At 44.2% G+C, this 25,406-nt stretch overlaps 2 protein-coding genes across 11 annotated transcripts in view; one reads left to right on the top strand and one right to left on the bottom strand.

Annotated features, from left to right (window-relative positions):
• Positions 1 to 1,443, top strand: part of PTPRO (protein tyrosine phosphatase receptor type O) — a 99,965-nt gene extending 98,522 nt beyond the window's left edge. For all 5 annotated transcript variants that reach the window (XM_061638510.1, XM_061638509.1, XM_061638507.1 and 2 more), the window contains one exon: positions 112 to 1,443. The gene's annotated coding sequence lies outside the window, so the exon portion shown is untranslated. The remainder of the gene's footprint in view (positions 1 to 111) is intronic.
• Positions 1,444 to 9,536: 8,093 nt separating this feature from the next.
• The window catches only part of EPS8 (EGFR pathway substrate 8, signaling adaptor), a 195,739-nt gene continuing 179,869 nt past the window's right edge, over positions 9,537 to 25,406 (bottom strand). For all 6 annotated transcript variants that reach the window (XM_061638501.1, XM_061638499.1, XM_061638504.1 and 3 more), the window contains 4 exons: positions 16,276 to 16,489; positions 13,428 to 13,608; positions 12,308 to 12,437; positions 9,537 to 10,782 (listed from right to left, as the gene is read on the bottom strand). In XM_061638501.1, the coding sequence (XP_061494485.1) occupies positions 10,669 to 10,782; positions 12,308 to 12,437; positions 13,428 to 13,608; positions 16,276 to 16,489 (639 nt within the window). In that variant the 3' untranslated portion in view covers positions 9,537 to 10,668. The remainder of the gene's footprint in view (positions 10,783 to 12,307; positions 12,438 to 13,427; positions 13,609 to 16,275; positions 16,490 to 25,406) is intronic.

Raw genomic sequence — 25,406 nt, 5'->3', positions numbered from 1 at the left:
TTAATCAGAGCAAACCTATTTCAGTGACTGACAGTTCTGCTAATAGTAACTGGTTGATGGTTCATTTTTAAAACTGAGTATCCTCTCTCTCTCTCTCTCTCTCCTTTGCAGGTTAGAACATGAAAGACATCCATCTTCCCTTGCTTCAGATTTTAATTCTCTCTGGGTTTTTTTTCTTTTGTTTACTGTTTCTGATTTGCCATGGACGACAGTATTCATGGACAAGTGAAAAAGCCAATATTTCACATCTAGAAGCTCTGGGGAGACATAGCCTTAAGGAACCTGCAGTGTCTTGTATGGACTCTTTTTCTTTTTCTTTTAAGTTAGTAATACCGGACCAAATTCAATGCAGTGGCATTAAAAGGATCAATGTAATAATGTGCATAAACACACAGCACTTCAGACAGGTTTCTGTCTGTCTTATTCTTTCAGATTCTCCTTATTTTTAAACATGCAGGTTGGGCTTAAAGTTTACGGAAAGTGCAATATTCAAGGCTCTATTCGAATGACAGCCAGCTTTTGATATGTCACTCTGATGAAGTCTGTAAAAGGCAAGATCAGGGCACTGGAGAATGCCATTAGCACGTAGTAAGGCATGGGAAGTCTTTGGGAAAGACGATGGGACCACATTGACATTGCCATCTAGCCTCGAGAAGAACCTTCAAGATGGAGCATCAAGTGGAGTCCTCCTCCTAAAACAAACTGGCTCAAAGTTGAGGAGAGAAACCAGAGGAGGCTCAAACTTCACTTCAGAGCCAGTGTTTTGAAGACTGACTGGGGCAATGGAACAGAGATCAGTGGCGAAATTTCATAGAGCTTTTGAGCCGCTCAAGATATCGGCACACCTCAATAGAAATGTCCTTTTGCCTGTTCAACCAGCCTGCATTATTTGGGGGGGGGATCCTGTGCGCCTGGTTATGGAGTGGAACTGTGGATGGACTTGATATGCTATCTGACAACAACCCCTGGTGGGGGGATGCAGGGAGATGAGCCTGGCCCATGCTGCATTGCTATGCCCATTTCGTTGACCACTCTTAGTCTTTGGTGCCGATACTTTCCCTGTTTGTGTGATCTGGGTTTGGTTTCTATGTATTTACCCTTGTGTGAAAAAGACAAAACAAGGAAGCTTGTCAATGTAGCGGGGTGGGAAGTAAGGTGCAATGGCAGATCCAACTCTGTGGCATCAATGGTCTGGGATATGCAAGATGCAGACATCAGGATTTATTTTGGCATGCTAAGAGCATTCGAAAGGATTTCTTTGCTCCTCAGTGGTAGCAGTGATTTATTGCAGGACATTTCTTCTGGAAAAGGTAGCACAGCCTTTGCCAACCAGGACTACATTTCCTAGCCAGCCCCACAATCCAAAACACCTGGGGGCACCAGGTTGGCGAAAACTGAGTTAGTGTAACTAAAGATGTTTCTTCTTTACTTTTAGTTATTGTATTATGTGAGTCATATGTTATGATGTGGCTGTTGTCAGGATTGGCACTGATGGCATTTTTGACAACCTTCTGTCTTCTGACCTTTTTAATTTGACTTCTCTTTTTACTGAAAACTTCTGAAGGAAGCCATTCTCGGTGTACAAGGAGCAAAATGAAACGCACCAAGGGGAAAGCAAAAAAACGTCAACATGCTGGATCTATGCTCATGGTTGCAAAACAAGACTGTTTCTAGGAGTGTGGCAGAGTGGTTAGAGTGGTGGCCTGAGGCTGGAGAAACATGGCCTCCACTTAGATCCACTAGGCCTCTCTCTCAGCATAATTTATCTCACGTGGTTTTTGTGTGAGCGATAGAATCCATCTGAACCAGGCTGAGCTCTTTGGAGGATAGGTGAAATGGGAACATAATTAATTAATGTGGTTATCTGAATCCTTCCCCACCCCCAAGGCTGTTCAAGCTGCGAAACACCAGCCAGAACATTGTAGAAGGCCTCTCACCCGCAACAAATGGGGTGAAAATATGGAACCTAGGGTAGGTGCAGGGTGGTAAGCAGCGCAGAGTGGTAAGCGGCGCAGAGTGGTAAGCGGCGGTAACGCAGCCGAAGCTCTGCTCACGGCCGGAGTTCGATTCCAACGGAAGGAGGAAGTCGAATCTCCGGTAAAAGGGGTCGAGGTCCACTCAGCCTTCCGTCCATCCGTGGTCGGTAAAATGAGTACCCGGCATATGCTGGGGGGTAAAGAAAGGCCGGGGAAGGAACTGGCAATCCCACCCCATATATACTGTCTGCCAGTAAACGTCGCAAGACGTCACCCTGAGTCAGAAACGACTCGCACTATAAGTGCAGGGACACCTGTACCTTTACTTTAGGGTAGGGTTTGTGGGTGTTGTGGTCTGCCCAATGACAAGGCACCTTTCAGCTGGTAGGCAGGGGAGAGTCTAGAGGAGCAAAAGAAGCCCTTGCATTACTAGTTGAGTTTGGAAGAGACATTGCATGGTGAGGATTTGTGGCAGAAGGCCATAGCTCAGCAGAAGTTTGCATGCAGAAGTTCCCAGGTTCAAACCCCAGCATCTCCAAGTAGGGCTGGGAGAGACTCCTGCCTGAACCCCTGGAGAGCCACTGCCAGTCAGTGTAGATAATACTGAGCTAGATGGACCAGTGGTCTGATTCAGTTTCCTACGTTCCTATGAGAGCAGCTCACAGTCAGTGTGGACTGTACTGAGCTAGATGGGCTCGTGGTCTGACTTGGTATATGACAGCTTCCTATCTTCCTAATGTTGGGTATGGTGGCATTCAGCCATCAGCCAGGTATCCAAGGCAGACTGTGGTGGAGGCCCCTTGCAGGACAAAATAGAGAACCGATACGGTGTGATAGTCAGGGTACCGAATGCAGATGGAAGGCTTGCTTTCCCAATTTCCTGTTCGGTCAGGAAGCTCTTCACCTCTCAAAGTAACGTGCCATCACATGCAGTTTGTAGAGGGGCTCAGATAGGATGTGATAACCACCCAGAGCAAGTTCTGGCCTGTAGATCAGCCAGGAGAGGGGCCACAAAGCACAGAAGAGAGACTGGACCAATCAGAGCTGCCTTATGAAGAGCAGGCATTGTCCAGAGAAGCACCAGATACAACAGAGTAGAGGAGCAGCACTTTGGCATAGGCTTGTTGTGAAAATACACCTGTTGCACATGCACAAGGTCACTGTGGTCCTCACAGCGTGTAATGGCAGTGAACGTTGGCCCCACAGTACAGCTGTCGGCCAGGAATGCAATCATGTGGCCTCTGGGCCTCGGCCTGTGGTCCACCAGACTTCAGGAACAATTTTAAAGCAGCCTTCTCCAACCTAGTGCCTTCCAGATGTTTTGGACTACAACTCCCATCAGTCCCAGCAGCATAGCCAATGGCAAGGGTTGATGGGAATTGTATTCCAACAATATCTGGAGAGCACCAGGCTAGGGAAGCCTGCTTTAAAGTGATGCCTCTGTGTAGCCCCTTTGAATAGCCCTTCCCTGTGTTGGTGCTCCATACAGATGCTATACCATATGAAAGGGGTCTTCCTTGCAATCCAGCCTAATATACATCACACTTGTACCCCAGCAATGGATTACCTAGTTTGCAGCTGAGTTGTGGTATCGGTGCTACTCATGCAAGCTGGTCCATGGCATGAGAGCTGCTGAAATGTTCTGAGCAAGAATGCATGCATATTTTCTGTTGGGTGGTGGTGGAGACTAGGAGGAATCACATTTGCAGTAGCACAACTTCTGAGTGCCCAGAGGGCCACACTTATATGGCATAATGGGGGCATTGCCTGCCACAAACAAAGTCATTTAAAAGCCTTTCCTCCTGCTTGTGCCAAAATCCAGATTTACTATTGGACATGTTCAGTGGAGGCTGATCCATTAGGGGAAATGAGACACTATCTCACCAACCCACTGGCTGCCCTCAGCCAGCCCCCCGGCTACCTGCCTTCTTTCTTCAAAGCAGTTCAGAGAATGGTGCTACCCGTCAGCTTCCTCTTCTTTAATCTCAGTGGAGGATAGGGACAAAACTAGAATTTGCTGGCCATTGGCTCTGGTGCCACCTACTGTTGATCTCCCTGCCTTTTGCCCCATCAGTCCTAAACAGCATCTGCTACCATTGCATGTGTAGTCACTTTTGATTGTTTGCTTTTAGGCATTGTTCCCAAAAGTGACCTGGCTCACACAATTATTTTGATTTCTTGGGTGATGGGGTGTGCATCCAAGGAGAATGTTTATGTAATCACTGACTGAGTCCCACCTCTACCTGTGAATAGGAAAACCACACTGTGACTGCAAGGCTCAGCTGAGTACCTATTAAATGGCCTCTCTCTCTCTCTCTCTCTCTCTCTCTCTCTCTCTCTCTCCAGACAGAGCCCTCACATGTTCACCGAATGTGTGAAGGGAGAGTGGGACTCTGGCAGCTATGCACACCGTAATACTGATGCACCTCTCTGGCCACCCACAATGATGTCTGTGCATTCAGCTGGATAGATGAGAGAAGCTTCTTACCTGTGCAGAGCTGTGGAAAGACGGCTGATGGCTCCTTTCAAGTGATAATCTGAATGTGCACTTGTCAGGATATGGCCAGAGGAATACGACAGCATTGGGGAGGGGGGGGACACCTCACATGTTCCAGGAACACATGAAGGGTTTGTCTAAAGAGGGCTAGAATCTGACAGATATTTTGTATTTTAAAATTTGTAGGTGAATTGTGACAGGACTGGCTGCCTCAAACTAGATACTTTGGCTGCACCCCCCCTACATTTAAAGGACATGAATTCCCCCCAAAGAATCCTGGGAACTGTAATTTGTTAAGGGTCCTGGGAATTGTAGCTTTGTGAGGGGTAAACTACAGTTCCCAAGATTCTTTGGGGTAGGCAGGAATGTGCTTCAAATGTATGGCGTGCACATAGCCTTTAAAGAGAATTCCATCTACTTCATGTATATAGCTGGTGGCTGTGAAGTGCCGGTGCCAAAGCAACCCCTATTTTGGCTCCCAAAAGCTGATATAAATTCATATCTAAGGCTTCATCTGCACTCTACAGTGCCCAGAGTGGTTTAACAACCAATCCCTCTTCCCAGGGAACTCTGAGAACTGTAGCTCTGTGAAATAGGTAGGGGTCTCCAAACAACTCTCAGCACCACTAGTCATGCATAAACACCTTTTAAAAGCATGTATGGAGATGGATGAGGATGTTGGCCTTTAATTTGCTGAGATAAATTAGCAGACTAGTAGAATGCTCCTGTGCATGCAAATGAAAAGTAAGTAGGCATTGGATCAGAGGCTAAGTCATCAGGATGCTGGTCTTTTAGTTTTTACTTCCCCCCCCTCCACTTTCTGCAGAGCTATGCAACATCACAAGCTCCTTTCTAGGAGCTTCCAAGCCTGTCATATGCCTCAAAATAAGTCAGATGATATATTGTGGGTGTTCACAACAGGACAAATGTCCCACAAAGTAAGTGTTGGTTTCATCATCAAATGCTCCGTGGAAGCAAATTGCATGGCACACAGGTGTAACACTTATTTTCCAAGTTTGGAACAGTTGCATTTTTTCAGGTACTAAAGGAAAGGAAAGAAAACTCAGGCCAATTTAGCTTGACTTTAGGGCATAAAAATGTGCAAGTATTATGCTTTTTTGGTCAAGGATACACGCACTGAACACAATTCAGAGTTAGAAATGTTAAGGTACCATGTTCTCATTGCACAAGAGTAGGTGCAAAGGCCAGCGGTTCATCTGGCAGGATCCCAGACAGTGACTTCTGTATGCTTGATCAGTTCATGCGCATCTTTGCTGGCCCCTGTCCCACAGTGACATATGTAGCCTTCTGAGTGCACACTTACAAAACTAGACAAGGCTGTCAAGCTGCCAGAGTTCAAAGTCAAAGGCAATCACAATCATCCTCAGTTCAGGGTTTTCATCAGCAGTTAAAGCCCTGTCAAAATGGGGATCCATTTTTGAACTGCAAGCTTCTCTCACACACACCGACACATGAATAGAGCGATCATTGTTTAACTTTTACAGAGATTATGGGGTGCAAATCTGTAACTCATGTCCTCTAAGCTGAATGCTCGTGCCCAGAGGCTGGTGTTTGGAAGGGGGAGAGCCCTTTGCACATGCTCAGAGGCATGTGTTCGTGGCTGAATGCTGACATAAAAAAACCAGTTTTAGGGAAAGCCTGGATGAGCATGGTTTCAGATTCTTATCGCTTTGCTCAAAGCACCAAAAACTGGTATATACATGTCATTCTTGTGGTCTAGGGACCAAGCTCATAGATCATCAGTGTAACAGATTTGGCTGGTAATCACGCTTGTCATACCAGGTGGCCAGGGAAACATGGTTTGCATTGCTTTGCAATCTATGAAAGGATGTGGGGGGAAATCTCATACAATTGTGTTGATTTCATTCAGTTGGAACTGTTGAGTTCTGCAGCAGTGTGTATTAAAGTATATCTGTGTTAGGCTTAGCTTATTTTGAGGTTGTAGAGTTATAGAATCTGAACTTGGGGCCAGAGCTGTACAAACATGAATGGCACGAATAACACTGATCAAAGCAAAACACCTTCTAGATGGTTTCTTCTTCCTTTTTTGTCCTCGTGCAGTCACTTGTGAAACCTTCCATGCGGAGCAAGAAGAGATGAAATTAGCATCTTTTTGCAATAGCCGGTTTCCTATGTTCTCCCTTTCTCCCAGAATCATAGGGACATAGGAAACTCAGTCAGGCCATGATACATCTAGGTCAGTATTGCCTACAGTGAGTAGGGGCAGGTCCCCAGGGTTTCAGGCAGGCAGTCTTTCCCAGCCCTACCTGGAAAGGCCAGGGACTGAACCTGAACTCCTCTGTGTGCAAAGCTGATGGGAGCTACGGCCCAGCCCTACCTCAGCATGTCAGCAGTAGAAGGCCAGGAGCCAGCTTTGAGGAGGCTTGGGGGTAGAGATGGAGAGCAAGGAGGGTGCTGAAGCAAAAGAAGTGGGATGGGTAAGGGAAGGGGATTGGGAGAGAGGCAAGGTTTTCCCTTCTCAGAAATTCCCAGGCCTTTAGCTAGCATGTTATAATTAAGTTGTCAGCCTTTCGGTGCGAAGACGGGATGCACAATTTACAACAGCTGCTACATGCTGAAAACAAGAAGCAAAAGTGGACACCCACAAAACACCAACCCTCCAACGTAAAAAAAATTCTGAGCCCAGAATATAAAGCGGACAAGTCCATAAAATGTATGCCAGCTCGTTTGTCTCAGCAGAAGTTGCTCGAGTGCTTTATCAGCATGATTGGTCTTTGTTAGAATTGGTGTGTGGAAAAAACGTGTAAGACAAAACCAGGAACGTGTGTGCATGCATGCAAGAGCACGTGCGCGAGAAATATTAAGGATTGCACGGAAAGGGAACCACCACTTCTTTCATGTGAATCTTTTGCACGTCCTGTCCTTATTTCATTCCGCAATCGCATTCCCTCAGCAACAACAGTCCAATGACCAGGCCACCTCCGAGTGGGCATTCTCATCCCCCACCCCACCCCACCGAGGCAGCCTGGCTGTCTGTATTGTCCTGTCAAGCAGTAGTAACTTTGCTGCAGGCCACATTTCTGCCAGCCCATTAAGACCTTTGGAAGGTGTGCTGCTCCTCAGCCCACAACTGCCTGGGAGGTTTGCTTGGTGGCTATGTGGGACCCGACCTTTTCAGCCCAAAGACACCCTCATGTGTGGTGTGTCTGGCTCCTCTATCTGCCCGCCCTTTTCTTGGACAGGTGGTCAAGACCAGCCTTTTCTGTCAACCTTCTGTTATAGTGACTGAATTTCTTTTCTTCCAGATTGCTTATGCTGGCTGCATCAAGTTTGTAATGGAAGTCGCTGTGATTTGTTTGTTTTGGACTTAAATCATGTTTACTTTCATTATGTATTTTTAAGTAATTGCATGCTGTTTTGGAGGCCTTTGGCTGTAAAGCAGCATTGAAATAAATGTCAACGCGAGACGACAGGCACAGGCTGCGGCAAAGTGGCGTTATTTTTTGCCCAGGGAACTAGCAGCAAGCCCTATGTTACATTGAACCTGGGCCAGATTGGAAGATATGGGGCTCCTATGCCAAGCTACTTAACAAGAACCTCATTCCATGATCCATAAAGCTGCATGTTCTCTATACTCTCACACAGCTAGAGACTCCTCTCCTGTCCAAACCATCTTGGTGCCTACAAAGCCCTCTGCAGTACAGCCACTATTTTGATCCATCCATTGGCCAAGCTGCCAATTGGCTCCAGGCACATGGTGACAGCCTCCTAACCTTATGGAGGCTACCACCATGTTTTGAACTGCAGGGAACCTTTCTGGCCTACCCTCCAAATAATTGCACCACATAAAGCAAGCCAGTGTGGTGCAGTGGTTCATGGTATCAAATTAAGGCCAGGGGGTAGGGGTAGGAATCCAGGTTGAAACCTGCACTCAGCCTTGAAGTTCACTGGGCTGCCCTCTAGCTCTCATACTCACCTATCTCACAGGATTGTTGGGAGGACAACACATGGGGGAAATACACCATGTAGGCTGCCTCAAGCTTCTTGCAGGAATGATGGGATATAAATGTAGGTAATAAATGTATAAAAATTAGGAGTCCCAACCTGACAAATGCCCTGCTCTGTAGAGTAGCTACCTTAATGATAAATCCAAGTTTCCACAGAGTAGTGATTTTCTTGACACAGGGAAACCCTCCCATAATGAAATTTGAGAATTCCTCTTTGAACAGCCAATTCATACAATTGGCCAGTATGTGGACCAGTCCTTCTGGGTGCTATATAACGTTGGAATGCAGGTGGGTGTTATTTAAATGTTTTATCTCAAACGTTCCTTGCAAATGGAAAGCTAGCAAGTCAGGAAGAGGGCTAGACTAGAAATGGCCTCCACAACAAGCTAGGGAGTGTCTGATGTACAGCAGAAAGTTTTTCAAACGTGACCTCCCTTACACATGCACACACACCTTTGAAACCTAAAGGGGTATAATTATCTCGGGACTGGTTGTTTCTGAATGTCTGACTCTGTTCTTCAGACAAAAAGAAAGAAATGTTTACCTTTTGTTTCTCTTTCCCCCTTTACCATGACAGATAATGCAGACCATTTCACATACATCAAATAGTGTTTATTGCAGACTTTCAGCTGAGTCGTATGAAAAAAGGCACCATGAAAATTAATAAAACTAGATGATTCATTTCTTCTAAATGACACGATGAGGGTTTTTTTTAATGCTTTATATACATCTGACAGAACAGAACATTTTGCATGGGGGAAGTTGAGGTGGTTGGGGGGAGAGATGTCATAATTGTTCCAAAAACAACATCTACTAGAATATTTAACTTGGATTGGCCATATTTTACAAGATTTAAGTTAGAAATTAATACTTCATTTTGCTTTGAATGGTTGCAATCACCTTTCATGTCTCCCTAAAAACAGCAACAAAAACCTGGGTTTACCTTTCCTTTTGACCAGTGAAGTTAAAGCGATACTCTTTTAAGAAATAATACTGTGAACCCGCCATGTTGGGACCTTAAAAAAAGGAAGGTCCGAGTGCCCTTGTTCCTGTTAAAAAAATGGACACACGTGCTATTGTTTGCTTTGTGCCTTTATTGGTTTGTGCTTATCCCCAATGGAACAGCAGTAAAACTGGAATCCAGAATAAGTTATTTTGCTATCTACACGTCCGTTAAGAAATCATCTTGTGAAGTTGTCAGAAGAATTACAGTCTGTGCTTGGAAGATTAGGGCTGCTCTTGATATATACATAAAAAAAAAACTTTTTAGCATCCAGTTGTTGGCATTCAGGATATTTTGAAGAAATTTGGACATCTTGGTGCTGAGAAATGAGACGTTAAGAGAAAGAGGGTATGACTATGGATGAAAGTGATGAGGTGCAGAAAAGGGAGGATCTTGACACTGTGGTGCCCATTTAAGTCCCATTGATTTCAAGCGGCAGAGCTAAGCCCACAGACATTTAGCTCTCCTGTAGAAATCAGCTGCTCTTGAAAAGAGTCACCCTTTGGATTCACACTGGAGTTGGAGATTTCAACACAGTTTAATGGCAGAGATGGGGAACCGGTGACCTTCCAGATATTGTTGGACTACTGCTCCCATCATCCCTGACCGTTAGCCATGCTATGACCATTAGCTAATGGAAGTTGGAGTCCTACAGTGTCTAGAGGTCTACAGCTTCCCCATGTCGGGTTGAGCGCTCAGTGGCTATCACTGTCCCAAAAACAGCAGTGTGATTTTACATGCCCACTTAAAAAACAAAAAGAGAAAAGAACAGAAAGCATGAAACAACCAGTTTCACCAAACCAGCCTTGGGAATGCCAGTTAATTTCCCCTTTAATATATCTTTATTATATATAAGGAGTATCGGTCCCCCCCCTCCCAGTTTACCTCCCCACAGCATGCTTTCTTTATGGTGGCCTTTGCCCACTTGGCACCCTTCAGATGTTTTGGACTACAACTCCCATCAGCCCCAGCCAGCATTGGCTGGGGCTGATGGGAGTTGTAGTCCAAAACATCTAGAGGATGCCAGGTTGGTGAAGGCTTCTTTATGGCATCAAGTTGTATCTATATAAATAGTAATCATCAACCAGACATTTCCTTCCCATGACTTCCTAAAACAAAGCATGATGGAACAATGCCCAGAACGATTGGAACTCTCTCTCTCTCTCCTGTTTTTTAAACAACAAAAATTGATAGAAAAGACATTTAGTGACCACTGCTCTCGTCAAAGGACTCTACTCCTGAGTCCGTGGCAGCAGCGCTGATTTTCTCTTGCCGTCTTCTCATGATCTCTTGTAATTCTGAACTTCCACTGGTAGCCTATAAAAATCAGCATGGGGGGACAAGAGAGAAAATTAAACTAAACTTATTTTTGCACCAGAAGCGAGATTTGATTTTAGCCATGAAATACCCAATGCGACACCTATTAAACCCATTTGTGCAGGGGGTAGGAGTGTGCAAAGGTTTCCTGTTCTACAAAAACTAGGTGAAGGGATCCAAAGCTGAGCCAGACCAGTCAGGAAAACCCTACAATGCTGCTGTTGCTGGAATGCACCACTTAAGACAGAGGGTCGGAGACTGCAGGCCCAAACCTGCCTTCCCTTCCTAAACAAACTTCCCATGCATCAAAAAAGCTAGATAGATCCCATTCCCTACAGCGCTGTTGTTGTTTTCTACACATAGTGTGTAGTGCAGGTGTGGCGAATTGGATCCGGCTAAAAGACCAGATCCAGAACTGGCTCAACCTCCATGGGCCATTTTGACAGGTGGGTGAAGCCTTCTACCTATTAATCACCCAATGTCATATGCCGTCAGGTGATTCAAAATTCATGGGAGCAGGCAGAGGCTTATCTCTACTCACCAGAGCGCCAAGATTGGAGGTAAGTCTCTGCTTACTCTTTGATACTGAAAGGCGGCAGCGGAGGCTTATCTGTGATCTTAGTGCTGCCTCTATTGCTGCTTTTCACTATCACAGAGCAAGCACAGGCTTACCTCCAATCTTGGCACTCTGGTGAGTTTGCTTGTTTTAATATAGGGGAGTATGTCAATATGCAGTCCGAAGTGGTATGATCCAGCAAGAATTGCACTGTGTGATTCTGCTGAATATATGGCTAGGCTCTTAGGTAAACATCTGAAGTGTTGAAGGCACCATGCATGGGGTGATTTTTCTGCTGCAGTGACTATTTGGGAGGAAGTGGTAAATCAGCATGGGATTAGACTCAGATGACCTCTGAGGTCTTCTTCCAACTCCTTGCTCACCCCACATTTGCCAGTGGCCTGAATGGAAGAGGTCAAAGCTCAATGCATGCAGCATGTTGGAGGTTCAATTGCTGGTGTATCCAGGTAGCCATGCCAGGAAAGACCTTTGCTCAAGACCTTGCAGTAGAGAAGGGAAACTCGTGGCCTTCCAAATGTTGTTGGAGTCCAACTCCCACCAACATGGCCAGTGGTCAAGGATGATGGGAGTTGTAGTCCATCTGGAGGCCCTACGCAGCTCTAACGAGAGCCTTCAGGCTTAGGGCGGTATATAAATTAAATAAAATAAATAAATAAAATAATGAGAAGGAGGCATGGCCTCATGCTGCACAATCCAGTACATGTCTACTCAGAAGCAAGTCTCACTGAGTTTCAGTGGGGCTTATTCCCAGATAAATGATTATAGGATTGCAGCCTTCTGCATTTGCCACCTGCTTAGCCAAGGTCTCTGTGCCTGCCCCCTCTATCCCAGAGGCATATGCCATAGTGGCCCAGTTGAGGATGATGGGAGCTGTAGTCAAGAACATCTGGAGTGCACCAGGATGGCGAAAGCTGATGTATTTGGTGGAGAAACCGACTCAGTGCGTACCTCCAGGGCAGCTTTCTGAACAGTAATTTGGCTGTAGACTCGAGCTCCTTCCGGGCACACAGACTTTAGCTCGTCTTTGTTGAGAGAGAACAGCTGAGCGCCACTCAAAACTCCAAGGCTGTTGACAGTTCTGTAAGGTTAGCAGCAATAGAAGAGCACAATGAAGCTGTTACACAAAAGTATAAAATATGCTACCTGATAAAGGAAAGCAGTTGAAGGCTCACATTACACAATGTAAAATCATTAAGGCTCTCCCCCACATCAGACTGTCTTGAGAGACGAAACTCAAAATCATTTGTTTGATCCCAAGCTGAACTCAGAAGGGGGAGAGAACTGAACATCATACTGTAATGTGCTCCTGCTTTGACAAAGTATGTTAACAATTTGGAGGATTTTATTTAGATGGGAAGTGAACCATTGGTAAATCTAGTTCAGCATTGTCTACTCTGTCTGGCAGCTGCTCTCCAGGATTTCAAACAGGGATCTTTTCCAGCCTGGAGATGCTGAGGATTGAACCCTGACCTGGAATTCCCTTCCAGCTAAGGTCAGACGGGCTCCCTGCCTGTTGAACTTCCGGCGCCTACTGAAGACTTTTATTGCAGCAGGCATCTTAACTGAATTCTGATTTTGTAAATTTATATCTTTTTTTAACTGAGTTACTTGTACACTGCTTAGAGACAACAGGATATAAACTGTCAAAATAAATGAAATAAACAAACAAACCAAGAAGCTCTACCACTGAGCTACAGCCCTTGACATGACAGGGGAAGGACTGCAGCTCAGTGATGGACCATCTACTTTGCATGCAGACGGTCCCAATTTCAATCACCAGCCATTTCCAGTTACGGCTGGGGCAGAATCCTGCTGAAAGCCCTAGCGGGCGAATGCACAGATGGACCAGTGGCCTGATTCACTACAAGGCAGCTTCCTATGTCCGTATGACAGTTAATCGAGCCTTTTTAGGCAGGTTGGTGCTTACAACTGCCACCCTGGCCTCCTACAGTGGGAGGAAGGGCGGGAGATAAATCAAATAAATAAATAAGTAATCAAATAAATACATGCAGCCTGCCTCTTAATTCTGATCCGCTCTTAAGAGAAAATGCTGCTCCTCCAGACTCACACTGAGTTGAATCCTTTGGCCTGAAGCCACGTTTTCACGTCTTCCGGAGAGGAGTCATAGCTGATATTGACTGCTGGGGCATTAGAGCGTGGCACGTGGAACTTCTTCTGGGCAGCACTCCGGCCAATGGTGAGCCGGTGAATGAGTTCATCCTGAACTTCTTCCATCTGAGATTTCCTTCCTAAAAAAAAAAGGGGAGGGGAGGAAAAAGGAGGAGAAAATGGATGACTTTTTAAAAGATATTGGAAGAAGTGACTCATTCTGGCTGCTTCAATGGCTTTATTTGTAATGCATGTTTCCAATCTGTGTAATGCTTGCTTACTCAGGAGGAAAGGTCAGTGGGGCTTACTCCCCAGTAAATGCACATACAGATTGCAGCCCTAATTTTACTGTTTCTCTCCATCAGCATCGGTTCTACACACCTGCCAAACAGTTTAGGTATGATCAGATTTTCTGTTTCATCCAGAGTTTTTGGATTAATGACAAACTATAATGAACTCTGCAGAACTCCAACCCCACCATCCAGCCATCAAATTAACAAGACTGACAGACTGAATTCAACTGCAGACCTAGAGCATGATCTAGCCAACGTTAAGCGCTTTTAAATCACATTGAGTTCAATGGGAGGGATAAGCATGAGCATTGTTATTCCCCATTAAAACCAACAGGATGTAGAAGTTCTTATTCATTTGTTTGTTTATTTATTAGATTTACATCCCGCCCTTTCTCCTAGTAGGAGCCCAGGGTGGCAAATGTTGGTTGGCTTGGTCCCCTTGTAATTAGGGCCAACAAATATGTATGTTTTAAAATATAAGGATAAAAACATTCCTGTCCCTGTGCTAGGCTGGTTCCAAAAATCACTCCAGCAGCACTGACAGTCCAAGATTAAAAGGGCAATTCTGTAGGAACCAGCAGTCGCTCCACCCTTATGCTTGCTTACTCCCATCTTCTCCTCCTTAACACAGTATCCTGTCCCCCACACTGGCTATTCCAACAGCAAAAGGAAATTGTTGCTTCAAGTTCTGCCAGCAAAGAAGTGTGACAGTGCTTCTTCCTTCCCAGTCTATAAAATGTGACATACTACAACAAGCACAATGAAAAACTGGCCCTTCAGGGCAGCGGCGTCTGGTGGCTTCATGTCAGTGGGGCAGTGGAATCCACTACAGCTTTCAGCACCTTGAAAGCTTGGACTAAAGCTCAGAGCGGATTCCACAGCCCCACTGACATGGAGCCACCAGAGGCCACTGCTTCAGGGGCTGGAGCCCCAGCCTTGCAATTATCTGACTATATGTGGATGACTTCTGTGCCATCTCAAATTCTAAAAATTCAAGCAGAGCAATTCTGCAAGTAGAATAATTATTTGCAGACATCTGCATTGGTAGATCCTGCTTCCCACAATGAGTTATTCAAGAATCTGGAATCGTCTGGCTGGGGAAATGGCAAAAGGCAAGGTATAGAGACTGGAGACAGGTGGGCTGCAGAGGTGAGGAGCTAAGAGGATAAGGAAGCCGACTATAGGAGGCTCTGCCCAGTCTGCCTGAGAATAGTGAAATTTTAACCAGACATTGCCCATAGATCAACAATTTTTTCCTGTCTTCATAAGGGCTAGAACCTTGGCTTTAAAAAAGAAACCAACGTTGAGATACTTTGAATTCAATACCATTTCTGATACCAAATTTTCTGGATGACAGGATTGGAAGAATCTATGAATTTCAGTTATCTCAATTTCTCATTTTTCCATTCTTAAATTCAGTTCTCCACATTTCTGCAGGGATTTGTGATTTTAAAAAAAAATCCTTATTAAAATGAGCATTTTAGTGCAAAGTTCTAATAAACACATTTCTGTAGGCAGATTTGACTAATGCACACATTTTTGCAAGCGACCTCTCCTAATGCATCTTTGTATTGTTATTTTCACTAATATAGTCATTTTATGCACACATCCCCCTAATATACGCATTTCTATAAACACTGGCTGTCTGGAGAACAGCATCACAGAATTTGGATAAGTGTGAATTTCAAAGGATAGTTGTGCTTCTGCTGCACACTGTTTGCCTTCAAATGAGAACTGAGTCATATTCCCCCCCATCCCTAATGACAAGTTCTGTTAGGATACAGAATACACTTTGTCCAAGTTACAGGTGATATCCAACATTAGTCATACTCAAAGCAGACCCACTGAAATCAATGGGTTATATTTAACGCTAGTCCTACACAGAGTAGACCCAATGAAATTAATGGGCATGGCTAACTTAGGTTCATCAATTTCAGTGGGTTTACTTTGAGCAGGACTTAGCTAATAGAATCACAGAATCATAGAGTTGGAAGGGACCTATAAGGCCTTTGAGTCCAACCCCCTGCGCAATGCAGGAATCCAAATCAAAGCATACCTGACACGTGTCCAGCTGCCTCTTGAATGACTCAAACGCTGGAGAGCCCACCACCACCCTAGGTCACTGGTTCCATTGCTGCACTGCTCTAACAGTTAGGAGGTTTTTCCTGATGTTCAGTCAAAATCTGGCTTCCTGTAACTTGAGCACATTATTCCATGTCCTGCACTCTAGGATGATTGAAAAGCGATCCTGGCCCTCCTCTGTGTGACGACCTTTCAAGTACTCAAAGAGTGCTATCATATCTCCCCTCCGTCTTCTCTTCTCAAGGGTAAACAAGCCCAATTCTTTCAGTCTCTCCTCACGGGGTTTTGTTTCCAGTCCCTTGTTTTTCTCCTTAAGCAAGTTAAGTCCACTGATTTCAGTGGCTCTGCTCTGTAAGCAGCTTGATTTTTAAAATATATAACACACGATTTTCTTGCCTGAATCACAAGCACACAAAACAGAGAGAAACTCACGGTCTATAGGGGGCGGCTTTTGCCTCTGGCCATCTCGCCCACCTTCGCTCGATGTGCTGCTCTGCCGACTGATGGCTCCGGGCACCTTTGGCACAGGAACTGGGATAGGTGCTGGCATACTTGGAGGGAGAGGGACTGGAAGCGGCGTCTGGGGTGGCGACGGTACGACAGGTGTGGGGTCAAGCTGCTTCGGAACAAACTCTGTTCTTTGTTTCTAGAAGTACCCCAAAAAAAGGAGGTTTCATTTGTCACAGCAAAGGGGAAAAAAATCCAAGGTCTTGGCAAAATAATAAAAATAAATCCTCTGCAAGAAAGGACACTTGCTTAGTTTTCATGGATCAAACCTGTGCAACATGAAAGAGGCATAGCAGATCACGTATCCAAATATTTCAGGGAAAGAAAAATAGAGAGGGAAACCTAAACTGGTAGATGACCATCATCCCTTGGTCTCCTTTTTAAAAATAAAAGTAATTTTTAATACACTGAAAATGTTCACTTGGATGCAATCCGAAGACTGTGGACGGTGGGGAGACCAAAAGGTGGTTCTTGCTGGCATGCTGGAAGTGAGGGGGGAGTAGCACTCTTGCGTGCCATTCCTAACAGTGGGAAGGACAATGTACTGCCTTCAAGTCAATTCCGACTTATGGCGACCCTATGAATAGGGTTTTCATGAGGCTGAGAGGCAGTGACTAGCCCAAGGTCACCCAGTGAGTTTCATGGCTATGTGGGGATTCGAACCCTGGTCTCCCAGGTCGTAGTCCAACACCTTAACCACTATGCCACACTGGCTCTCAAGGGAAGGACAATAACCTATGTCAGGTCTAGGGGCTTTCACGGTTACCTCTCCAGTTTGGAGGAGTGTTGGGGAACTGGGATGGCAATGGGTCCTTGGGATCCAAGCCTTCCCCTGGCATGCCCTATTTTCGGCCTGTACCAACAGCAGAGCTCTGGAATTTAATAGGGCAAGAGCCTATTTCCATGGCCGTGGGGAAAGGGGGATCTGACATCAGATCTCCCTCTCTGGGGTGGGGACCTTTTTCTCCACGTTTGATGAGGGAGATCTGATTTTTCCTAAGACCCCTGAGATGCACTCCCAGAAACCATAGGATGAGGGACCAAGATAAATCTGGCAATGAATCCAAGCCAACACTGGTGTCTTCTCAGTGCAGCTATTGTCCTTATTCTTTATTAAGAGGGATTAAGGTCCATAGGCATCCCTGTGAGCCCTCTATGTTGCTTGAAAGGAACACTAGAGGACCTTCCCCAAGTTTTCACAGTGCAACCTAAGAAGGTGCAGTTAAAGAAACATCTAGACACCTTGTGTGGCCCTGGGCATACATATGCATATGAAGAGCACTGCTGGTTCAGACCAAGGACCCATCTAGACCAGCACCCTGCTTCCCAAAGTGGCCAGCCAGATGCCAGAAGAAGCCCTCAAAGCAGAACATGTGGGCATTAGCTTGCTGTTGTTCCACAGCAACTGGTATTAAGAGGCATTCTACTTGTAATACTGGAGGTAATAAAGCCATCTTGAGTAGTAGCCATCGCTAGCTTTATGAATTTAGCTCATCCTCTTTTAATGGGGAAGGACCACAGGTGAGTGGCAGAGCATCTGCTTTGCATGCAGAAAGTCCCAGGCTCAATCCCTGGCATCTCCAAGTCAGGCTGGGAGAGACTCTCTACCTGAAATTCAGAAGGGCTGCTGCCAGTCAGTGTAGAATATACTGAGTTAGATGGACCAGTGGATCTGACTCAGTATGAGGCAGCTTCCTGTGCTCCCTAAAGCCAGGCTGGTGGCCATCACCACATGTTCTGCAAGTAAATCGAGAACTTCCATTCGTCCATCCTAAATCTCCCATCATTCAGCTTCATTGGATGGCCCCAATGAATCATGAAGAAAAAAAGGGAAAACATCTCCTTGTCCACTTTCTACACTGGAGGCTTAGTCTTAAACTGGGACTATCCCTTGCCTGAAACTCTACAGAGTTGCTGTCAGTCAGTGTGAACAATACTGAGCCAGATGGTTCAATGGTCCAACCCTGTATAAGGCAGATTCCTATGTGTAAAATGTAAATGTACTGCCCTCAAGTCGATTCCGACTTATGGCGACCCTGTGAATAGGGTTTTCATGAGGCTGAGAGGCAGTGACTGGCCCAGGGTCATCCAGTGAGCTTCATGGCTATGTGGGGATTCGAACCCTGGTCTCCCAGGTTGTAGTCCAGCACCTTAACCACTACACCACACTGGCTCTCTTCCTATGTGTAGGTAAGTATAAATGTGGGTGCACACACATGCATCACCTTAAGACTTGCTCTTGCAGTCCTTCCAACTGCAGAGCTTGCCTGCCTGGAAACAGCCCACAATGTGGGAACATATTCTTACTCCTGGAGAAGGTAAGCAAGTGTGCACCCAAAAGGCCAGTTCACACTGTGAACATCTGAGCAGTCCTAACCTGCTAAGAGGGCTACAAACTTGCAGGAAGACTGATTGTTACAGTATCTGTTTTCAAAAGGCTCTTAAATTTTTCCAGAGCTCTTAACCATTTTTAAATCCACAATGGAGAGGGCAACAAAAGGGCATTTATCTCCCTGGAAGCTACATAAGATCTATAAAACTAAGAGTGGTTGGCGCCGGTATTGCGCAGAAGGGAGATTCTTACTACATAGCCACCAAATGTGGTAAAGTGCAAATAAGAAATTTGAGTTAAGGATCATACTGTATCCTTTAATCTGCTTTCTTAATCTCATGTGAAAATGTTTCATGTCGATACTCATATGTATATCTGTGTCTACATCTATATCTATGCACATGTACATAATACTCACATATCCTTTCTGCAAACTCACTAGCAGTATCAAAATCTGCTGAGTATTTTTTTTCTTTTAGTGTCCATAAATATTTGATGGCTAATCTAAAGCGAAAAGCCTATGTAATATATGTTCCCTATGAAGGATTAAAAAAACCAAAAGATTACATACCAGTGGTTCCCAAAGCTTTTCCCCAAATGGACGACTTGAAAATTGCTTATGGTCTTGGCAGACCACTTTGCTATTTTTCTACCTCTTGCAGCAATTGTAATGCACTGTGCTAGATGCTGAATGATTTCTAATTGCACTTTTATTGCTTCTTTCCCTTCTTATATTGCATTTCATAGTATTATGATTTGCATTCAATAGAATCCAAACAATACCATAAAATACAATATAAGAAATAAAAGAAGGAATAAAAATATAATTTAAATCAATATGAATATTTAATGTGGACATGCTGAGGACTACCTGAATGAAGCTCGTAGACCACTGGTGGTCCATAGGCTGCAGTTTGGGAAGCCCCATTACATATGATTTTCAAGCAGAACATGTCTTCTCCAGACAAGCTAGGAGCTGTAAACCCAAAAACAAACCTTGGTCACAGCTTGTGGTTTGTCTGGAGTGAAACAAGTCATGAGCCCAAGTTTGGATGACATGTTAAACTAAACCATGGCGTAGCTCAGAGCATCAGAACTGGGGGAAAGAGCACAGTAGCTGAGATCTCCTTTCCGAAAAACCTAAGATTCATACTAAAGCTATAGGGTTGCTTAGTGTTCCATGTGCACCAGCTCAGTCCTAAACTAGATGGAACAACTGTCTGAACTGGATAGGGCAGTTTCATACGTTCATTGGTTGAGACTCCCTAAGTCTGGAAGCTGAGGATTTGTTAGAGGAAGAGAGAAGAGAGAGAGGAAGGGGGGGGCTTTAGGAGTGTGACAGATCTTATGGATAGTCCCCCCCAAAAGCTTTTAAAGAAACACAATTTTGTACATTTCATACAAGAACAGTTTGAATTACCTCCGAGAGTTCTCCCAGTAATTGCTACGAGAAAAACGAAGTAAATCAAAGCAAATTAGGCAGCTGGAACAACACTGAAACTTCAACCATAAAATCAGCAGCCTTCCAGCATTTAACCAATATTCATTGGCTCTTGATAACAGCAATTACTTGCTGGCCCTTGATGTTTTTTTTTTAAAAAAAATCATTAATGGTTTACTATTGATAACTTACTAATCTTGTTCTCTTTTAATGACAAATTGTTTTATTGTATTTTCTATTATAAGCCATGCTGGTTACTACTTCAATATAAAATATTAAACTGAATTAAATAACACAAACTCAAGGCCTGGCATCTTTGACCGCTGGGGGAATAGACAAAGACTTGAAGCCCTTTCTGTAGCCCAGGGGTACCAATGCGGTGCCTTCTGAATGCTGTGGACCCCAGCTGTCATCGTCCTTGACCATTGGCCATGTTGGCTGGGGCTGATGGGAATTAGAGTCCTTAAGAATACAAGCACAGCCATGCTGGATCAAGCCAAAAGGCCCATCTAATCCAGCATCCTGTTCTCAGTGGCCAACCAGATGCTTGTATGGGAAGCCTGTAATGAGGACAGGGCTGCGACAGCACTCTCTGCACTTGTGATTCCCACCAACTCGTATAGAGGCACCCAGCCTGACAGTGGAGGTAGAACATAGTCATCTTGGCTAGCAGCTGTTGATAGCTTCATCCTTCATGAACATCCCAAACATCTGGAGAACACCATGCTGGCTACCCCAGTTGCAGCCCCAATCATCATTCCTATCAAATACACTGCACAAGCAGAAGAGCTGTCTGGCTCCATACTCTCAGCTCTGCCCAGTGAGAACGACAGATGCCTCAGTGTTCAGATTTTCTCCGCAATACCCGCTGTACAGAATTGTGCGGACCAAGTGAAACAAAGGCTGCATGCACACCATACATTTAAAGCACAAGATTTCCCCTAAAGAATCCTGGGAACTGTAGTTTGTTAAGGGTGTTGGGAATTGTAGCTCTGTGAGTGGGAAACTACAGTTCCCACAATTCTTTTGGGGAAGGAACAATGCGCTTTCAATGTATGGTGTGTTTGCAGCCAAAGGTGGGGGGAACTCTGCGCGAAGGGTCCCTTCATATGCAACGGTTTTCTTTTCTAAAAAAGCTCAGTTGTCGTTTGGAGAGATTTGGAAAAAAGAACTAAACTCAATAGCTGTTTAATTAAACTTTTGCTTAAAAAAGAAAGAGAGAGAGCATCCCCCTCCTTCCTCCTCCAGTGATCGGTTCTGCTACACTGGGATTGCACTGATTCATGGCAAAGACTTAATGACAATTCTGGCAACTGCAGAATGAGAACCCGCCTGTGTGCATTCCTTCATTTGTAACACATTTCCGAGCCAGCTGAGAGAATGAGGGAAAGAAGGCAGTTGGCAGCAGGCACTTGTGTTGGATCTAAGGATGCTGGCAGGAGACCTGGGCGTGAGAAATGTGTGTGAAAGAGAAGCTACACCCCCACAGAGAGACACTTGCTGCAAAGAGTGAAATAAAGACAAATGGGGAAGGTTTTGTGGCAGATTCCAAAGAAAGCAGAGAGAAAGCAGAGTGCCCAACACAGCAGTGGCCAAACTTGGCACTGACTGTTTGCATGCAAGAGCAAATGGCCAAGATCTTTTAATAAAAACACTCATTAAAGCAGTGCCAGGACTGAAAGGCAATGGGGTAATATGCTGAGCAGAAAGTTGAGAACAGGTTTGTATGTTTGGAGTCCTGTTTCAAATCGGTGTCAGTTTCTCACACATGTTCAGAGGGGCCTGCCAGGCACCATCTTTGGGGTCTTTCCAGCACCAGGTGAAGACTTCTCTGTTCACCACATCCATTTCAGAGCTTGGAAAAGTTACTTTTTTGAACTACAACTCCCATCAGCCCCAGCCAACATGGCCACTGGATTGGGCTGATGGGAGTTGTAGTTCAAAAAAGTAACTTTTCCATTTATATAGCTTTAGCTAATCTGGGCCTGTTCTAGATGCCTAATCTGTTTTTAATTCTGAGGGTGCAAGGAGTTTTTGTTTTGTTGTATTCACATAGTTTCTTCTACCTTTTTCATGGCTTTATGTTTTACTTTGAATTTCAGTTGGATTTTTTACTTATTTATTGTAAGTTGCTCAGACAACTTTTGTGTTATGGGAAGGCACACACATGTCATAAATAAAACAAATATATGTCCTGTACCATTTCTGCATTACAGTGCAATCCTAAGTAAGTCATAGTGAATTCAATGGGGCTTACTCCTAGGTAAGTGGAGTTAGGATTACAGCATTAATCTGCATATTTTGGAAAAAAACCAACAATAATGTACATTTAAATGTATATACTTAAATGTAAGTAGGTACTTATGAAAGTATTTTTTCTGAAAATATGCATTCTAAATGCATTTTGATACTTTCTTTTTAAAGCTTAGAGCCGTTGCAACAAGTGTGAAATCTAACCAATAGTGACATTCTGATTTGCTCATTAGTCCAGGAGATGCAGATCAGGTCAGTTTGTATTAAAATTCACAAAGACTGAGTTCCTCAAGCATCTCTAGTTGAGGGTGAAAGACAGAGGAGAAGAAGATTGAATGTGAAGGTCATTTGCAAGAACAGATCTAACTGCACAACAGATCAATTGATAAGCCTAGCCTGGAAGATTCTAGAACTGGCCTGGAAGGTTCAAGAATTGGCACTTTTACAAGCGCCGCATAATATTTGTTCCACACTTGCATGGAATCAATTCTTCAGTGTGGCATCAGCTGCTCTCTGGGACTCCCTGTATATTAATATCAGGCAGGCAACTTTGCTGTACTGTTCATTGGCACCTGCTAGGAGCTTTCTTATTTAGGCTTATTCAATCTGTACAACACTTCCCGCTAAAAAAGACCCCAAGTGACTTACCATAAAGCAGAAAACCAAAAACTACAATATTAAAAACATGTACGTTTTATTAAAAACAGATGTACTGATGGTAAGCCTACCGGACAGGTAATTTCAATGTAATTTTATTAAGTATATTTATTTTAAAACTGCTGATTTTATTTATATTTTGATCAACTTTGCATAGACTTTTTAAAACATTTGATTTCACTGGTATTGTTTTACTAAACATTTTATTTTGTTTCGTGTAAGTTGCTTAGGAGTTTTTATTTAGTAAGCAGTATATAAATCTTGTTATATAAATAAAATAAAAATAGAAGGATCAGGAATCACCACCTGACTTGCGCTGGCCTTTCGCTTTAAGAGAACTCCCTTGGCTAGCTTTCTGACAATTTCTACTTTGGCCAGAGCAGGGCTTGGGGTTCACCCCCAAGACAAAACCCCTGCCTGATATCCTTCAGGACTTGGCCCATGGCAGGGTTAAGTCATGGCAGGACCCCATCCTCCATGCATGCTCTTGACTCTACCTGCAGTTACACAAGGACAAGAGGCTGTCATGAAGGCCCCCATTCTCTTGCCCTGCTATCACCAACCACACTGTGATGTTGTGGCCAACATTTATTATATTCCTTTGTATGGCTTTAAAAATTTACTAACAACAGGGAATGCTATTCCTGATTTCCTGTTCTAGGATAAGGCCATTCACAGAGCTTTGGGAGTGGTGGAGAATTTGTAAAAGGAAAGCAACTTGGGCTCTCTTTTCTTCCCTGCTCCCCTCACTTCTTTTCCTAACCATCCATCCATGAAAAGGATGTGGAGGAAGTTAACAGCTAGAGTCCAAGACTCTACAATGATTTTGGCACTTGCATCTCCTCTGCCCATCTTGACTTTGAGCTCTCATCCTGCTGGGTCCTTGGCAGGATGGAGTTTTCTCCTCTCCAGCTAGTGACTTCCACAACGGAGAAAACAGATTGGGGGGTGGGCAAGCAGCATGCACTCTGCTCTGCTTCAGAAAAAAGCCCACACCTCTTTTATGATTAAGTCTTAGCATTCCACGGTGGCATACTGTTCTGCTTCAGGAAGCAGTTCCTGCTGTGGGAGGGGGGTAGCCCAGGTTGGCTTTGAGGGAGCCAAATCTGTATCAGGTTCAGCGAACAACGTCAAGTCAGCCCAGGGACAATGGCTGTATTCAGGCAACAATTTTTTCCATTTTCCCAACTTTTTTTTACCTTCCCCCCATGTTTTATTGAAATTTCAAAATCTGGAAATCTAGTGCAAGTTTAGCCCTCATTTCCACTCATCTATTTATTTCTGGGAAAAACCCATTTGTAACCCGTTAACCTGTAAAGAATCACAGGAGTTTTGGGCTGTAATTTTCCTGCTGTTTTTATGGATCACGCCACCTCCACTCATCCAATGAAATCTGGGGCAGTATCCTGGCACACAGGTGCAGACAGACGAATCAAGTGTGGTGGCAACATGGCCAATCTGCTGTTATGTCACACCACACCCACTGGTGTTAATGAAATTTAGCACAATATGGCAGTATATTAATCAAAAAGCCACAGTTCCATAACACAATAGGTTTGTTGTTGTTATGTGCCTTCAAGTCAATTACGACTTATGGCAACCCTATGAATCAGTGATCTCCAATAGCATCTGTTATAAACCAACCACCCTGTTCAGATCTTGTAAGTTCAGATCTGTGGCTTTCTTTAGGGAATCAATCCATCTCTTGTTTGGCCTTCCTCTTTTTCTACTCCCTTCTGTTTTTCCAAGCATTATGGTCTTTTCTAGTGAATCCTGTCTTCTCATGATGTGTCCAAAGTATAATAACTTCAGTTTCATCATTTTAGCTTGTAGTGATAGTTCTGGTTTAATTTGTTCAAACACCCAATTATTTGTCTTTTTCGCAGTCCATGGTATCTGCAAAGCTCTCCTCTAATACCACATTTCAAATGAGTTGATTTTTCTCTTATCTGCTTTTTTCACTGTCCAGCTTTCACATCCACACATAGAGATCAGGAATACCATGGTCTGAATGATCCTGGCTTTAGTGTTCAGTGATACATCTTTGCATCTGAGGACCTTTTCTAGTTCACTCGTAGCTGCCCTCCCCAGTCCTAGCCTTCTTCTGATTTCTTGACTATTGTCTCCATTTGGGTTAATGACTGTGCCAAGGTATTGATAATCCTTGACAAGTTCAATGTCCTCATTGTCAACTTTAAAGTTACATACATCTTCTGCTGCCTTAATATTGCCTTAATATCCCATGCAAGTAAAGTAATGTTCAAGATTCTACAACAAAGACTCTTACCATATATGGAACGAGAAATGCCTGATGTCCAAGCTGGATTTAGAAAATGAAGAGGTACCAGAGATCATATCACATACATATGTTGG

The sequence above is a fragment of the Rhineura floridana genome, chromosome 8 (genome assembly GCF_030035675.1).
Source record: "Rhineura floridana isolate rRhiFlo1 chromosome 8, rRhiFlo1.hap2, whole genome shotgun sequence".
Taxonomy (NCBI): domain Eukaryota; kingdom Metazoa; phylum Chordata; class Lepidosauria; order Squamata; family Rhineuridae; genus Rhineura; species Rhineura floridana.
Note: the sequence above shows the minus strand (reverse complement) of the source record. Positions and strands in the feature narration are given on the sequence as shown.